This window comes from Rhyacophila brunnea, unplaced genomic scaffold (genome assembly GCF_057557595.1).
Source record: "Rhyacophila brunnea isolate RB1 unplaced genomic scaffold, BYU_Rbru_1.0 scaffold_4, whole genome shotgun sequence".
NCBI lineage: Eukaryota > Metazoa > Arthropoda > Insecta > Trichoptera > Rhyacophilidae > Rhyacophila > Rhyacophila brunnea.
The window spans coordinates 45,898,520-45,915,177 of NW_028233068.1; the positions used below are offsets into that span (position 1 = coordinate 45,898,520).

Below are 16,658 nucleotides of genomic sequence, written 5' to 3' on the forward strand. Positions count from 1 at the left end.
CGGTTGCTTTTTCCTTCAGCAGCGACAACAAGCAGTACGATCAGGCCATCGCCGCCTTGGCTGATAACGTCTCAACCATCAGTGTGGCGATCTACTGTTCCAACCTCTTCACTGGGCAGCGGCGCATCCAATGGAGCGGGAAACAGCGGTAATGCTGCCGGCAGAGAACAAGGCAGCGGAGGCATTAGCGAAACCAAGAACAATGGTGGCGGAAGTGGTATTCCACCTTCCGTGCACCATTTGACTCCGCCCACTTTCAGGCCACACATCACAATGCCACCTGATTTAAGGCCTGGTGTTGTCAAGGTAAGCTAAGCTATACTGGTCTAAGATTATTTATTACCCCAAATCTTATGTAAGTATTGTAAGAGCATTTAAACAGTTTAATGCTATTGAATAATACATCCATGTTGGCCGCGCGGCTTAACCGTCAGCCTATAGCGTCGTGTGGGTCCCAGGTTCGAATCCTGGGTCTGACAAGTTGTTTTTCAATTTGTGAGTCTAATAGGTGAAGCGAGTGGCTGACATCCATTTCTCGTAAAAACAAAATGTGTTAATATAAACCTTCACTCTGTGGAGGCGAGGCCCATAATATGATCCTATTACGAATCTGACTTGGTCCAAGAGAATAATTTTGTGAATTATTTCTTTATTGCACAAATACAACCAAATAAATTTCATATTAAATTATGCTTTTGTTTCCAAAGTCCTCAAATGGTCAAAATCACTCAAATATAAATGTATAATTTCTACATGTAATTTCACACAATACGTCAGGGGCGGGCAAACTTTTTGGATGGAGGGCCGAATTCAAGAATTCAAAATGAGCGGCGGGCCGCAAGTAAAATACCATTTTTAGATATACACTATTTATTATCACGAAAAATAAACATTACAAAAAAATTAATGAGAAGAATGAAAGTGTTGTACATTTTTTTAAATTCAAGTGTTAATGTTGTGGTTTATATTTTCAAAACTGCTTGTAAATGGGCATCGGAGATATTTGATCGTAAAGAATTTTTATTGAGGTTCATGATCGAAAATGTTTGTTCACATATATAGGTTGATCCAAAAACAACGAACATTTTTCTTGCATAATCTTTAAGTTGTTCGAATTTGTCTGAATTAAGGGCATTGTAAAATTTGGATATATCTTCACGACGATGCAATTCTCTTAAATCAGTGTCACACTGCAGACCAATAATCTCAAGTTGTAGCTCTGTCAGTACACTATCAATATCTATTGAAAATGGATCGCGTACTGTTGCTAAACTTGTCTCAATTTTTCGGAAGTCACCAAATCTTTGTAAAAAATCGTCATTCAGAGCTTTAATAATTTTACCATATTCTTCAAATTTATATTCTGGTATATTCAGCAACTTCAAAGTTGGAAAGTGGTCCACGTTCTTATTCGATATTTGTCGAAGGAACAACTTGAGTTTTAATTGAAATCCATTCTAACTCTTCACCATATCGTGGGCATATATTTTTTTTCCTTGCAACGCAGAGTTAAAAGTATTTAAATGTTTCACGATGTTCAACATAGAAAATAGTGGTTACATAGTGTGAGACGAGACGCAAGGAAGACGTACTGAGATAATACATTAACGAAACAACAAATTCTTCAACTTTTAATCTATTGTCAATATTTTTTAAAAAAATATAAAAAAAGTTATTCGTAATCAGAAGTACAATTAATGATGGCGGGCCGCAAAAAAATACCCGGCGGGCCACATGCGGCCCGCGGGCCGCAGTTTGCCCTCCTCTGCAATACGTAATGGTTGAAAGGTTTACAGAAACTGATAGATTAAAATGATCCAAACAAATGCCAATATCTCTAATTTTATTTTTGGTTTATTTATTGCAATTTAGGATCGATGGCCTAATAATTTAAAAAAAACAATACGTCATAAAAATACAAAAATGCCATTTACTACAAATAATGAATTGTGGATATTTTAGTTTTTGGAAGACACCTGAAATAATCTATCTATTTTATAATTTCTGAAACTAATATTTGTCACACATTTCAGATTAAAAATGACGGACACTCACCCGAGGTGATTGGTAAACCAGTGGCAAAAATACCACCAGAATCGGTGATTCCGATCGTGACTGAACAAACTAGTAATAATGACAGGACGGAGAGGCCTCTTGCCAAACCAAACGATGAAGAACAGAGCAGAGAAGGTACGTCACCGTATCCTCCATAGTCTACCAGTTGAAATACCAAACAAATAAAAGTTTTATGACTTATGTTTAAAATCCATAATTCAAAAAATATTTATTTTTTAGCTTTCACAGAAGATCCTTTGAAAAAGAAAGATGACAAAGGTCCTGTCGGGTCAGGAGAGCAGGATAGAGATACGGCAATACCTCCACCGCCTCATGAAAGAGATCACTCAGTTCCAGGAGAGGGAGATGGAAATAGGAGACATCACCATCATAACCATCACGATAATCCCGATGTTATAGGTAAAAAAAATGATATTAATTTAGGGGAAAAGTATTATTTACACATATATTAGTACATAAGGACCCACATTGTATGTTAACTATTTTTCAATACTTGTGTGAAAATTCCCTGTAGTTCATTTAGAATTGTAGATAATCTTGACTCTTACTTATTTCAGTCCCAAGTCAGCCACATTGGAGACACTGTTCCCCTCAATTGGCCAGAGGTCTTCAATGGAATTGGACTACCGTTGGAGATGTCGCTTTGCAACCTTGTCCTGGTGGTGCGACTGGACTTGCTAGATGGAGGTAAGAATGTAGTTTTAATATTATATGACTGTTTTGATTTCCTTCTTTTTTTTGTATTAACAAGAAGCTAATGGCGGTGATTACGTTTCAGGTGTGTTAGTTCAGCCCATAAACAATCACATCTCCAACAACAAAGACGACTCGGTGCGCCCAGTAGAGAAACGGGAAGTTCTTCCCAAGAGCGAGCGCCGTTGCTTTTAGATGGACTCGGATCTGACACTTTACTCACAGGTAATTTTTTTGTTTTGTTACATTTCATCTGACCATTTTAGCTAGTACATAGTAGTTAATTAATCGATACAGTAGAAGTTTTCTTTTAGCTGCTTCTTTAAGTTACTGTTGTATTTTTGCTTGACAGGACGCGACATAGATACGAGTCCGGATTTGTCAGATTTCCGTGACGATATGGACACTCTGATGTTGCCAGATTCTTTAGCATCCAGTGCCGGAATCGATACCGAAAATCAACTCGGGATCGATCTGCCGAATGCTTTCGGTAATGATACGTTTTGATAAATCTACTTGATATTCGAAGCATGAATATTCTTAGAGCACGCTTTGGCATAACATTAATCATTCAGAAAGCAGTCGCTTGTATTTGAAAATAACTTTATAATATTTTTAGGAGGTGACGGTCAACCCGTGTGGATATCAGAAAATCCTGATCTATCGGAATGTAGGTCTGTTTGGCTGAATAGCTTGGAGACGAGGGTCAAAGAAGGAGAATCTTTGCTCAGTATTAGTAACGATCTCTCACAGGTGAGAAACAAGAAAACATGTTCATATATCAGATTGTTTTACCTTATCAACTTTGACTTTCATTGTTATTCATATTACATGCCATATTTTGATTTTTGTATTCTTTTAGGTAACTTCATCAAAAACATTATACGGTGGTGATATGATGACCACAACTGGCATAATGAAACGACTCGCACAAAGGATGGCTCTCAATATTCAATCTTTTCCTGATACTAGGCAGAGAGAGGCTATTGTCACCGATTTGTTGCTGGGTGTAGTCAAGACAGGTAAATAGTCTTGCACACTAATATCTCTCTTTACCAAGTAGATGCATCTTAGGATTTTACAATTTTTATAGAAATGAGTGTAATTAGAGCAATGACATTATTAATGGATAACGCACTCAGTACAGTAGCTAGCAAGTAAATTCGCACATGTATAGGTAGATGTCATGTGACAAAATTTCGCAATTTCCATTATGCGATATCACGTATCGGGAATTTATAGCAATATCACCTTTATTGTAATGGCGTTAGAACAGTGTTTCTAGTGTCAATGTTCATTTCAGCGAACGATATTGATATTAAAATATGAATTATGCCATTCGGCAGACCCGACAGAAAGCATCGGGAATTTATAGCAATATCACCTTTATTGTAATGGCGTATTGATATTAAAATATGAATTATGCCATTCGGCAGACCCGACAAAAAGCATCGGGAATTTATAGCAATATCACCTTTATTGTAATGGCGTATTGATATTAAAATATGAATTATGCCATTCGGCAGACCCGACAAAAAAGTGAGTGTCATTTTTTTCCCAGATGCTTCGTCCATATTAATGTCATTGTATGAAATAGAATGACCATAATTTTATAAAAATTTAACCTATTGTTAATTTTTGCAGGTTCAAACCTTCTGGATATATCCCAGCAAGCGTCTTGGAAAGATCTTAGCCACCCGGTACAGATGCGAGTTGCCACCTCCCTTCTGATTGGACTCGAAGAGAATGCGTTTCTATTAGCAGAAGCTGTTCTTAGAGAGAAGACTATTGTACATCAAATGAAGAATATAGGTGTGTATTGCATATTAATATCATTTGTATTCAAGCATGCTTATAAATTAACCAACATTTTCCAGTCTCCATGCATTCCAATTATATTTATCCTTGTGCGTTTGACTTTCATAATACTAATTCAGTTTGTATTGTACTTTCAGTTTTATCCGTCAGAGTTTTGGAAGCAAGACATGTGGAAACTGAAGAGTTTCCTTCCGCAATAACGCGAGAGCAGTGGACAGCCAGTCAAGACACAATACATTTACCCAGGGGAGCCCTTATAGGTTTGTATTATAAACTGAACTTTACATTGATTCAAAGTACTTTGCGTTTTGTGTGATGTTAAAGTGTAAAAAAAAAAATTTAATTCCAGATAACTCGGAAGGTGGGCTCGTAAGGATAGTATTTGTGGCGTTCGACCGTTTGGAAGAAATCCTTCAACCGCTGGCTGCTCCACCGGGGCCCACTCTCCCTGATGAAGTTCCTCCATCCATCGGAGAGCCTCAAGGCAATTCAAGGCACCAACAAATGAACTCGCAACGTGACAGAGACAACATCACGAGGGTTATCAACTCTAAGGTGAGATCTTCAAGTTATCTTCTTCCATATCCATACATCTTAAATTCAGATACTATTAATTCTACACATTAAGAAAAAGTGATATTATTCTAGTATGTACCCAGACCCAGTATCCTCATTGTTATATTTGCGTAAAGGAGACAACTGGGCCAAAGCACATTGGAAGCGTGTGACATGGGTGGCGCAATGGACACTTAGGTTTTGTAAGCTTACATACAAAACTTTCTGATATATGTCGGAGAAATTGAGTTCTAAAACCTCTCATCTTTTGCAGGTAATATCTGCAAGCTTGGGTAAAGGTCGCCACATCCAGCTGTCTCAACCTGTGAGACTCACTCTGCGTCATTTACGGACTGATAATGTCACCAACCCCACTTGCGTGTTTTGGGATTATACTGTCAAGTGAGTATAATTTTTTTTATAGATGAATTTATCATGTATGTATGTATGGTAATATTCTTGCCGGAAAATGTATTGAATATTTACTTCTAGATATTTATAGAAATAATAATTTTCTTACTGTGCTCCCATAATCATTGGTTTGTGAAATTAATTGGTTTCTATATTTTGCTTAATATTTTTCAGTGTATGGTCGGCTGAAGGATGTCGTGTGGAATGGACTAACAGCACCCACACGGGTTGCCAATGCAGTCACCTAACAAACTTTGCCCTTCTGATGGATGTCCATGCAGTTCCGCTGTCCCCCTCGCACGCCCTCGCTTTGCATCTCATCACCGTCATTGGGTGTGCCATAAGTGCAGTCGCTCTGTTTGCCGCTCTCATTGTTTTCCATTGCTTCAAAGGAATGAAGGTAATTAGATAAATTATTGAACACTGTTTTGGTTTTGATCTATCTGATGCCCTAGTGAAAAAATATATTGTCATAAATAGGTTCTTGAGATTGTTAGAAGTCATGCACAACCTTTTTATCAGTGGGACCAATTTTCCATTTTCCAATTGTTAGCGGACCCCTATAAAGCGCAAGTTTTGTGGATAATGATATATTCTCTCCCAAGTCTAGACATGGTGTTCATTTCATTGAAATATGTACCTAAATACATAAGGTATTTCAACATCAATTGGATATCGTTTTCAAAGTCAATCAAGTACAGTTGCAAAGATAAATAGGCCTCATCAAGAGATGCTGAGAAGGAATTAGTAAATGTTTTGAAAGAGAATTTGTCACAATTGATATCACAAAATCTGCTTTCAGATCTGATTCCTGAATTTAGGTGTTGATGCGGACAGTATAATATGTTATTGTCGAATTGGAAAGGAACAGAAAAATACTGTTTTTTAATCTCACAATTTGGCACTCATAATTAACGCATTTTATTAACATTTTACAATGTTTTATTGAAAACCTAATCTAGGTAATTATTAGGATATGATGGGATGTTTACTTTTCATATTTCTTTTAGCTGGTGGGCCTCAATAAATGGAATAGCGCCACGCACTATATTACGCAGTACTCACTTAGTGGGTGAATTGCAGTACAATGCATCTAGTAATTCTTATTGCATTTTCAATTCTATTATTATTATTATGAAGATTAGACTTACTGTGGATCTCTCGAGAGTCTAGGATCTTAAAAGTATGTGAAAATATCAATATAATAATCACTGTCATATTGTAACTTTCAGACTGACCGCATAACAATCCACAAGAATCTATGTGCGTGCCTTTTGATTGCCGAGTTAATATTCATGGTGGGCGTGGATAGGACTGCCAACAGGGTCCTATGCGGAGTCATCGCAGCCTTTCTGCATTATTTCTTCTTAGCCGCCTTCGCTTGGATGTTCCTCGAAGGTAAGTTGTCAGTTGTTCGCTGAACATTGTCTCCTCTGATAAATTATGTTTTGCACTCCACATTGCAATAAGTATAAATAATGAGTTAAATTAATTACAACAGACCGTTGAATTTTCTTTCCTCCAGGCTTCCAGTTGTATGCCATGTTGGTGGAAGTCTTCGAACCGGAAAGAGCCAGAGCCCGGTGGTATTATCCTGCGGCATACGTCACTCCTCTCGTGATCGTCGGAGTGAGCGCGATCATCGATCCAACGAGTTATGGAACGTCACAGCACTGCTGGCTGCGAGCCGACAATTATTTTATATTGAGCTTCTTGGTACCTGTTGCTGTCGTTCTTGTAGTAAGTCCAATTGAAATCATCTTTTTTATCGATTGACCTATAGTAAAAATATATGTATCTCCACATAAATTTTTTTTGTATTATATTATCTAACGTGAATAACTTCTATATTTTCTATAGGCTAACTGGCTCTGCCTATTCATGGTGATCTATATGATGTGTCGGCATTCGAATGTCTCCATCAAAGCCAAGGAAAACAATAAGCTGCATAAAATAAAGTAAGTACAAAATATAAAATTGTTAATATTATTTGCCGATATTTATTCTCATAAACCTAAATTTGAAGATATAAATACTATGAATAATTATTTTTGTACCCTTATGATTTCATTTGTAAATAATAGAAGTAACTTTTTATTATAAAATACAAATATAATATTGACAACTTCCTTCACAGGGTTTGGCTGCGGAGTTCTGTATTCCTGGCAGTTTTACTCGGACTGACGTGGACGTTCGGACTGCTGTATCTGAATGAGCAAACCATATTCATGGCGTACGCTTTCAGCATCCTCAATTCATTACAAGGACTGTTCATCTTCATATTTCATTGCCTGCAAAATGAAACGGTAAGCATGTTTTCGTACTTTTTTTTTGGTTTTCTTTAATTTTATAGGAAAATTGAAAAGGACAAATGCCTAATACATTTTACACAGTGTTGATCTTAGTCATATCTCTCTTTTTCTTTCACAGAGATATGAATGTGCTGTAAATTCAAGTTTTCATAATGTCAAATAATCAATTGACATATGATTGATATTGTATCAATTCAAATAATATATTGTTCTAAAGCAGACAATTATTTTAACATGTTTAATACTCATTATTTATTAAGAAAATCTGTGATTTTGGTTTGTTTGTATCTTTTAACGATTTTCTAATATCAGTTCGAAATTTTTTAGAGGGGTCACTAAGAGACTGTCAACAGAGTCAGTGTCGTATTGTGACAATTGATTATTTCTTCTTCCTCACTTTCAGCCTCATTCTCTTTCTCTTCTGGTTGAATGAGTTTGGAAATAATATCCGTGTCACTCATTTGAAGACCTGGATCACATGAATCATAATATTATAACCACTCCTCAATATTTTCTCTACCAACATTTTCAAAGCCATGTAAATTTTCCATCTGCTCACATATTATTTCAGATTCTATTTCACTTTCTACATTTGGTAGAATTTTAGTCCACGATCGAATGAGTGTTATTGGTAATGTCGTTTCATTGATGAGATAATCTTTGATCCATGGCTTGAAATAAAGATATAAGATTAAGTGGTAAAAATTTTGACACCAAAGGCCGTCACAGTCCGTGTCAGGACAAATGCCTAATACATTTTACACAGTGTTGATCTTAGTCATATCTCTCTTTTTCTTTCACAGAGATATGAATGTGCTGTAAATTCAAGTTTTCATAATGTCAAATAATCAATTGACATATGATTGATATTGTATCAATTCAAATAATATATTGTGTACATAAGTAATGTATAAATTGTTTTTGTGTACAGTTCCAGAAAGAGTGCGGTAGATTGGGTCGACAGCACAGTTGGTTGTCATGCTGTCTGCGACTGGCTCCCGCCACCTCACCGCCCGTGGCGGGCGCCACTGGCTCCAGTTCAGCGCCTCAAGTCCAGCAGGCGCCCGCTCAGCATACGTTGCCCTCCTCCGCTTCCAAACAATCCGCCAGGCACCACCATCGCCAACAGCAGCATCAGAACGACGACCAGTGCTTAGAAGACGTCTCCGACATGGATCACAACGCTCCCACGGTACGATTCATTAATTTCTCTCACCGCTTATGTGTCTTATGCTTACACTACACTCGATAGCAAATAATTGTTATATCCTCTCAAGAAAGTCCCAAGAATTGAGTCTAGTTTGACATGGCCCTACATGTATGAATGTATGTCCTTTTTTATGCTTATAAAATATATTTCTCTTATGACAGAAAGCATTAAATTTAATATTCTATTGGTGTGGAACATGTTTACTTTTAAATGACAATAATTTATAGCCTTTTTACAATTCTTCACTCGAGTATTATTACCAAATATGGATAATTACAATGAAGGTTTGTCTATTAATGGGTCCTGCAGATTACTTATAATAATTGTAAATGTCTAATCATAATAACCATATATTTTTCTTTATTCTCAATTCGATCTGTCCATAATAGTAAACAAATTAAACACATGGATACGGTTAAATATTGTTTTACAATGAGTATTTTTCAAGTTGTGTTTACCTATTATAAATTATATTGAGCAGCTTACATATTATGAATGTGCCGTCGGCCCGTTAGCTTGGTAAAGATTGTTTTTTAAGTGAACTGCATTTGGCTTGTCTGTCAGCATTGTTTGCTCGATAAATTGATTCGTCGCTTTGGCTTAAGGCTTAAGCCGCCTGTTTTTTTTTTTTTTTCATTATATTTATTTTCACATTGACAAATCAATCAGTCGAGTGACACCTATTCTGATATTTTCACCTATTTAGAATATTTGTGAAGGATACGATGGTCATTGTAGAATTCTGTCAGATTCTTGTGGCAGTGCAGGCAACTCATTTAGGTGTTGGTATCGTTACTTTCAGATGACACTAACACCATTGCAAAGTGATTTTGTTGTGGCCGCAATGCCAGAAGAATCTGTCCGTCCTCTACCTAACATATTTGATGCATATCATTTTTAAATTGAATAATTATTCTGCTGTGAATTATCAAAACTAAATTTTAAAAATAATCCAAACTTTAGATTTTTATAAATTGTAAGATTTCTTTAAAAATTTAGTTTTAAATACATATTTTTGAAATTCAAAGTTACAGTAGACTCCCGATTATCTGGGTTAATGGTGGGGAGAGGCGGCACGGATAAATGAAAAATACAGTTCAGCCGAACTCTGTTTTTTTCTTTTTAAAATAATACATATTATACATTTCTAAAGCAGACAATTATTTTAACATGTTTAATACTCATTATTTATTAAGAAAATCTGTGATTTTGGTTTGTTTGTATCTTTTAACGATTTTCTAATATCAGTTCGAAATTTTTTAGAGGGGTCACTAAGAGACTGTCAACAGAGTCAGTGTCGTATTGTGACAATTGATTATTTCTTCTTCCTCACTTTCAGCCTCATTCTCTTTCTCTTCTGGTTGAATGAGTTTGGAAATAATATCCGTGTCACTCATTTGAAGACCTGGATCACATGAATCATAATATTATAACCACTCCTCAATATTTTCTCTACCAACATTTTCAAAGCCATGTAAATTTTCCATCTGCTCACATATTATTTCAGATTCTATTTCACTTTCTACATTTGGTAGAATTTTAGTCCACGATCGAATGAGTGTTATTGGTAATGTCGTTTCATTGATGAGATAATCTTTGATCCATGGCTTGAAATAAAGATATAAGATTAAGTGGTAAAAATTTTGACACCAAAGGCCGTCGTCCGTTTTCAATTTGCTTTCATTTGGATGAGAAGGAGCATTATCTAATAACAGCACTGTTTTCTGTGGAAACCCCTTTTCAAAATATCTCTCACTACTGGATCCCATTTAGTTTTGAACCAATTTTCTAAGATCCTTCTATCCATCCGTGCTCCTTCCCGGGTGTAATTTGCACTTCCGTAATTATTGCACTTATAGGACTCAAAAACATGAAAGCGAGTGATTATTTTTCAATTAAATTCATGTATGGATAATCCGCAAAACGGATAATCCGCACATGGATAATCGGGAGTTTACTGTACTACTGTTTTGCACTCAGAGGATAATGTATTAAATGCATATTTGATTTTTACTGTAATCAATACCATGTTTATTAACCGGTAATTCAGGTTCAGTATGTAATTCACTTTCTCACTCATGTTAACGTAATATGTTATGTAGGGGTACCAAATTTTATTTAATATTGTCAAGAAGTAACTCTATGGTTGTATTTTATAATTTTATGTATAGAAATTTAATGTATATTTTTTGTATAAATAACTATTTAATGTGTGATAATTTTAACTGTGTCAATGCCATCCTTCCATCTTTTTTTGTGACATCACTTTTATATGTGTACCATATATACAAACAGGGTCACAGCTCAACAGTATCGGCGTCGACAACGAACAATCTGGTCATCAACAATTTGAATGTTGTCGTGAACAACAATAATCATAACAATAACCACGTGATAAACAATGCGGCCGTGGCATCTCTGGCGGCGGCGGCAGCAGCACATGGCTACCATCAGCACAGAAATCGGAGAAACTCCTCGCAGTGTAGCGGGAGCGGGAGCTCCCCTCGTCAGAGCAACCCCGGGGATGGAATGAGCGGCCCCTCCAATAACCAGTCCAGAGAACACCAAGGGGCCTATTTTAATTCCCCGAGCCCGCCTAATCATCACCAAGGATCTTCCCCTGGGGTCTCCGCTCCCATGTCTCATCTGAGGAATCCTCTCAACACTTCAGGGACGCCGGGAAATCGAGGATACAGACACAATTTGCAGCAAGGTATTTTTGATGCCCGTAACGAATTCGTTTCTATTGCAGATTTGTCATTTTCTGAATAGGTGCCATTAGTTAGTGGGGGAACTCTCGGAGTATTAAAATATTATCAACGAGTTTTATCGATTTTAATATAGACATTTTCCAACAAACCTTGAAACGAAATACCGGTTGAAATAAGAAATACTCATTCTGTTGTGCTGAATTCAGATGACATTGTTTCTGGTATGCTTCAAAAAGTTTTGCATCCAGAATTACAAATATTTATTGTTTTATTACTATGCATTTCGTAAACTCTCTATGGCACCTTTCAAATAATGGCGTATCCGCGTAATAAACTTATAATTATATCAAATTTACGACAAATCTTTCTATTTTTTGTCACATCCGAACGATCACAAGATAATTTGCGAAAGTCACTTCTGCATGACGGTGTTTCTGTGTTTAAAATTATTTGTCTACTTACTGCCTTTGACATTTTGGCTTTTTCAAAATTATTTATATTTACGCACTCATAGGTTGTCAAGTAATATTTACCTATGCGTTTCTGGAACGTGATGTCGGTTAACTTTTCATTATCAATTCTGAAGCCATCCCTGTGATAATTTTTTTTATTAGAATTTTTGGCATCAATTTTGCAGATTGTTTTCTTTCTCTGACTAAAGAGTGGATATTTAATATTGATTTTAACATTGGCATCCACTTTTACATAATAACTACATTAGACAATCTCAAACATTGTGTTATATATACATAGTAAAATAATAAAGAAATATATTAGATTACGCTTTGCCATTTTTCTGTTTTTATTCACCAATTCAGTTGAAGATGTTGGCATTTCTACCAATTTATTCTATGATAATGAATACTGCTGAGTAAGTTTTTTTTATTTACAATAAGCACATTCATTAGTATCGTTATTCCACAAATAAATCTATTTTATTATTGATGGGCTTTTGCGACTAAGAAGACTCTGTCTAATGCCTACTCGATAGGAGTATATAATATATAAAAAAAAAACAAAGTTATCAAAACATTAACAAGTTAAGCTTTCATTTGTTTTTCTTTTTTTGTGTTTCTTTTGTTTTTAAAAGATCAGTGTTTGTTCATTTGTGTGTCATTTGTTTATTCTTTCATTAACCACTACGGTTTGTCTATTAAGGAGTATTGAAACTGTGGTAAGTTATTCCATCGTTCAAAGACAATCCTTTTGTCTTTCTCGGTCTCGCAAATCAATTTATCATCTTGCTTTATATTAATTTACCATTATAATCATAATCTCCTCTTTCGGTGTTGACTAACACTCACTAATATTGCTTTTCCATCTATTTAGTATTATAAAAATCTTCCATAATAACTCATATTATAATAATTAGAAACATGACTAAAACCGTATCTGCTTCAATGATGAAGGTGCTTCTTTTTTATTTCTATGTAACTTGAACATCCGCCAATATACTAAACTTTTGATGACAAATTGATGTAGATCAATTTGTATTCTATTATTATCTTCTTTATGTTTGTTTTTCTACAGTTGGGTTTTATATTAATTTCCTTTTTTTTCAAGTTATTATTTTTAATCGACAGAAAGTGGCTTTCCCAAATTTATGTAGTGTCTGTTATTGTAAAATTATAAGTACAAAATGTGTTTTTTGATGGTTGTGTTAATATTTTTATATTATGTACACGTTACCTATATAAAAGATTGTGTTTATATTATATGCATACAGTGAAGGTTTGTTGTTACCATACTTGGACTCTGATCAAGTCGAGTATATCTTCATAATCAGGGCAATTATTGAGAATGATGTTTAACATCATTAAATGAGACAATATTATTTATCACTTAAAATAAAGGTTATACTTTATTTTACCAACACAACTGTTGACAAAGTCGGTTAATTAAAAAATAGATGAATAATATTTATGAGAAATGGCTGTATAGTTACTCTAATGCTGATGATAAAATATATACCAGTATATGGAGTATATAGACCAACACAATGTGGTATCATAGCATATTTTTAGATTGATTGGTTATTAGTCATTCATTCAAACTCTGGGAATAATGTGAAAGCCTAACAGATGTCCCAAACCCTCAATCCAAATACTATTGTGGTGCATAATCAGCTTATTTTTCAATTTAAAACTGATCAGTTTTTTCATGATTTTTTTCATCATTTGATCAGATATTTTTCATAAATTTCCTTTTTCTCCCGCCAAAGTTTACTTTCAAATATAAGTGTTAATTTTAGAATACACAACATTATTTCAAAAAACACATTTGAAACAAATTCGAAAATGGCATCTCATAATATCTTGTTGCAAATATTTGTAGTTTTATTTCCTCTCTTGTATCTCAAAATCCCTTCTTTTCTTTCAGACATTGCTGTTTATTTTTTCCAGTTTACATGATAATCCAATTTTTTCAAATTATTTCAGGGACTGTTCCTAGTTTAGTGGTTGTGGTTTTACGTTCAATCAAAAATCATCAAATATGTTCGTATTCATATATTTTCCATATATTGTGTGTCTATGTTAATAATATGTACCTATATACAATATTTTGAACTAGGTATCATATGATTCAATGTGATTTCTTTTACTAAAATATTCAATGGGACGGTTAGATAATGATGTATTTCTTTCAAATTGTCTAAAAATAATATTGAGTTGCTAAGCCAAATAGGGCAGGGCGGCGTTGGATGTGTTACGACAAAATTTACTATATTTTATTATACTTTATATATTGGCAGTTTAATTAGTGAAAATCCTATATATTAAAAAAAAAAAACTTCCTGTAAAGTTGCAAACTGTCACTAACAAACTTTTGGCTTTAGCACTCTCAATATGATTTTTATCATACTCTAATTGTTAAAAGGTATACAGTAGAAGTGTACATAATTCATTTATTTCGAACATGTCAGAGTATTAATTATTGTTGTTTCATTTATGTTATGAATACCTACATCTGATTCTTGGCAATAAATGTATTCATATAAATGATGACTTAATTGAACCGAGTACAATGAAAAATCACATGTGTGTATTATTTTATAAAATTTATTGAACTAGCTGATTCAATAGATAATATTCTAAATTTTATGCCACATTTGTGACACCTGGTTTCTTTTGTACTCATGCTCATTTTTGCACAATAATAAATACGGGTGCTGGGCATAGCAAGTTGAAATTTATAGGTGGTGAATTGCAGTGGCGAAGGGTGGAGGTAGGCTGTTAAGATCCGCCATAAACAGTGCACATTAAACTTTTTCAGACATACATATTTGTTTTCATTGAAATAAGACTGCAATTTACAGATAGTGTTGGTTAGTTTTTAAAATTCAATTAAACCCTGAGAAACCAAGCCATAATAGATAATAGTCAAAAAATACATGTCTATCTATAAAATATCTAAAATTATGCAATTAAATCATACATAACTTTGAATATTCTATAAGTAGAATAATATTTTTTATTTATTATAGTTTGGTTTAGCCAGGGCTTAATGAATTAAAAAAATTAACCAACAATATGTGTAATATGTATTTTTAATCCAACAAAAACAAATATCTATGAATGAAAAAGTGTGTACAATTTTGTCGTATTGCCCAAATTAGACCAAAACTATTATGGTTTCGTTTAGGCATGGTTTAATTGATTTTTAAAAACCAACTAACACCATCTGTAAATTGTAGTCTTAGTTCAATAAAAACAAATACATATGACTAAAAATTTTTAGTGTGCACTATTTATAGCGAATCTTAACAGTCTACCTCCACCCTTCGCCACTGGTGAATTGTAATGTAATCAATAGTTGTATTCGTTAGGATGCTTAGAAAACTGAAAGCTGTGCTGATTGTGAACATTTTATATTATCACTGCGATTTGACTGTTAATCTATCCAGTTTATTTGTATATCTTGAAGGTTATCTGAGTAAATAATATTTCATGTGAAATTTATTAGAAAGTGTTTTCACCGCATCCAAACAATATAACATTTTAGCAACATACTATTTTTCTCCGCTTCGCTGATGACTAATTCTTCTCCCTTTTTAATCGGTACATATAGCAACGATACACCCTTAAGCAGCATCACCACCAACCGCAGGAGTCTCCGAGGTCTTGGAACACTTCGTCCAGGCCATCGGCCCCTCCCTATGTGCCCCCCCCTGCCGATCAGAGCGCCTCTCATTCTCTCAGCATGCCTTCCATCCACAACAACGGCTACCCGCAGCCGCCTGCGCAGCATTACCACCAACCCAACCGAGCCGGGACACCGGTGCCCGCCGAATTCCAATCCGATTATAATAACAGCATCATGAACAATGACCCTAACGATCCGAGGTCCAGGTCGCCTTCTTGCTTTTCCGTCAAGATGGGGGGGCAAAGTGAGCAGGGGGGCTGGGGCGTTGTGCAAAATCCACTTTCTTCAGCAGGAGTCACGGGAACTTGGAAGGTGGGGGCGTGTGGAATCGTGTTACAGTAGCATTTTTTAGTATATTGTGGTTTTATTTTTATCATTTATGCTTCTGTTTCGCATGGCTTGTATGCTTATGGTTTTGGTAACGAGGATTCGGCAGCTTAAAGTTTTACGAATGTAACTTTATGTATTGCTACAATTTTACAAAAGTGTTTTTGATGTTTTATGTTCCGGCACATCGCATTGACTCTGTCCATATTTTTTTTTCTATGGATTGGTTGTCAGTTAATATATTATTATATCAATGATTCTACATCAGAGATCCTAGAATCTAGATGATCATCATTATTTAAATATTTTTTTTTGTAGGTTATTTCATATTTTATGAATATATTTCGTTATTTTTGAAGATTTGACTTCTTTAACTGGTTGTCAGTTAATATATTATTATAT

At 34.8% G+C, this 16,658-nt stretch overlaps 1 protein-coding gene across 6 annotated transcripts in view; it reads left to right on the forward strand.

Annotated features, from left to right (window-relative positions):
* The window catches only part of LOC147067440 (latrophilin Cirl-like), a 447,605-nt gene that overhangs the window by 425,046 nt on the left and 5,901 nt on the right, over positions 1–16,658 (forward strand). The window contains exons 5-24 of one of the 6 annotated variants that reach the window (XM_085953969.1): positions 20–306; positions 2,034–2,190; positions 2,296–2,475; positions 2,634–2,763; positions 2,855–2,994; positions 3,122–3,259; positions 3,389–3,522; positions 3,632–3,791; positions 4,414–4,581; positions 4,725–4,847; positions 4,937–5,142; positions 5,417–5,544; positions 5,728–5,953; positions 6,786–6,951; positions 7,079–7,293; positions 7,414–7,511; positions 7,691–7,859; positions 8,797–9,057; positions 11,371–11,788; positions 15,855–16,009. In XM_085953969.1, coding sequence (XP_085810095.1) covers positions 20–306; positions 2,034–2,190; positions 2,296–2,475; positions 2,634–2,763; positions 2,855–2,994; positions 3,122–3,259; positions 3,389–3,522; positions 3,632–3,791; positions 4,414–4,581; positions 4,725–4,847; positions 4,937–5,142; positions 5,417–5,544; positions 5,728–5,953; positions 6,786–6,951; positions 7,079–7,293; positions 7,414–7,511; positions 7,691–7,859; positions 8,797–9,057; positions 11,371–11,788; positions 15,855–15,871 — 3,521 coding nt within the window. In that variant the 3' untranslated portion in view covers positions 15,872–16,009. Of the gene's footprint in view, positions 1–19; positions 307–2,033; positions 2,191–2,295; positions 2,476–2,633; positions 2,764–2,854; positions 2,995–3,121; positions 3,260–3,388; positions 3,523–3,631; positions 3,792–4,413; positions 4,582–4,724; positions 4,848–4,936; positions 5,143–5,416; positions 5,545–5,727; positions 5,954–6,785; positions 6,952–7,078; positions 7,294–7,413; positions 7,512–7,690; positions 7,860–8,796; positions 9,058–11,370; positions 11,789–15,854; positions 16,242–16,658 lie in introns of those variants that run through there. The other 5 variants (XM_085953964.1, XM_085953965.1, XM_085953970.1 and 2 more) reach the window with 5 other exon arrangements.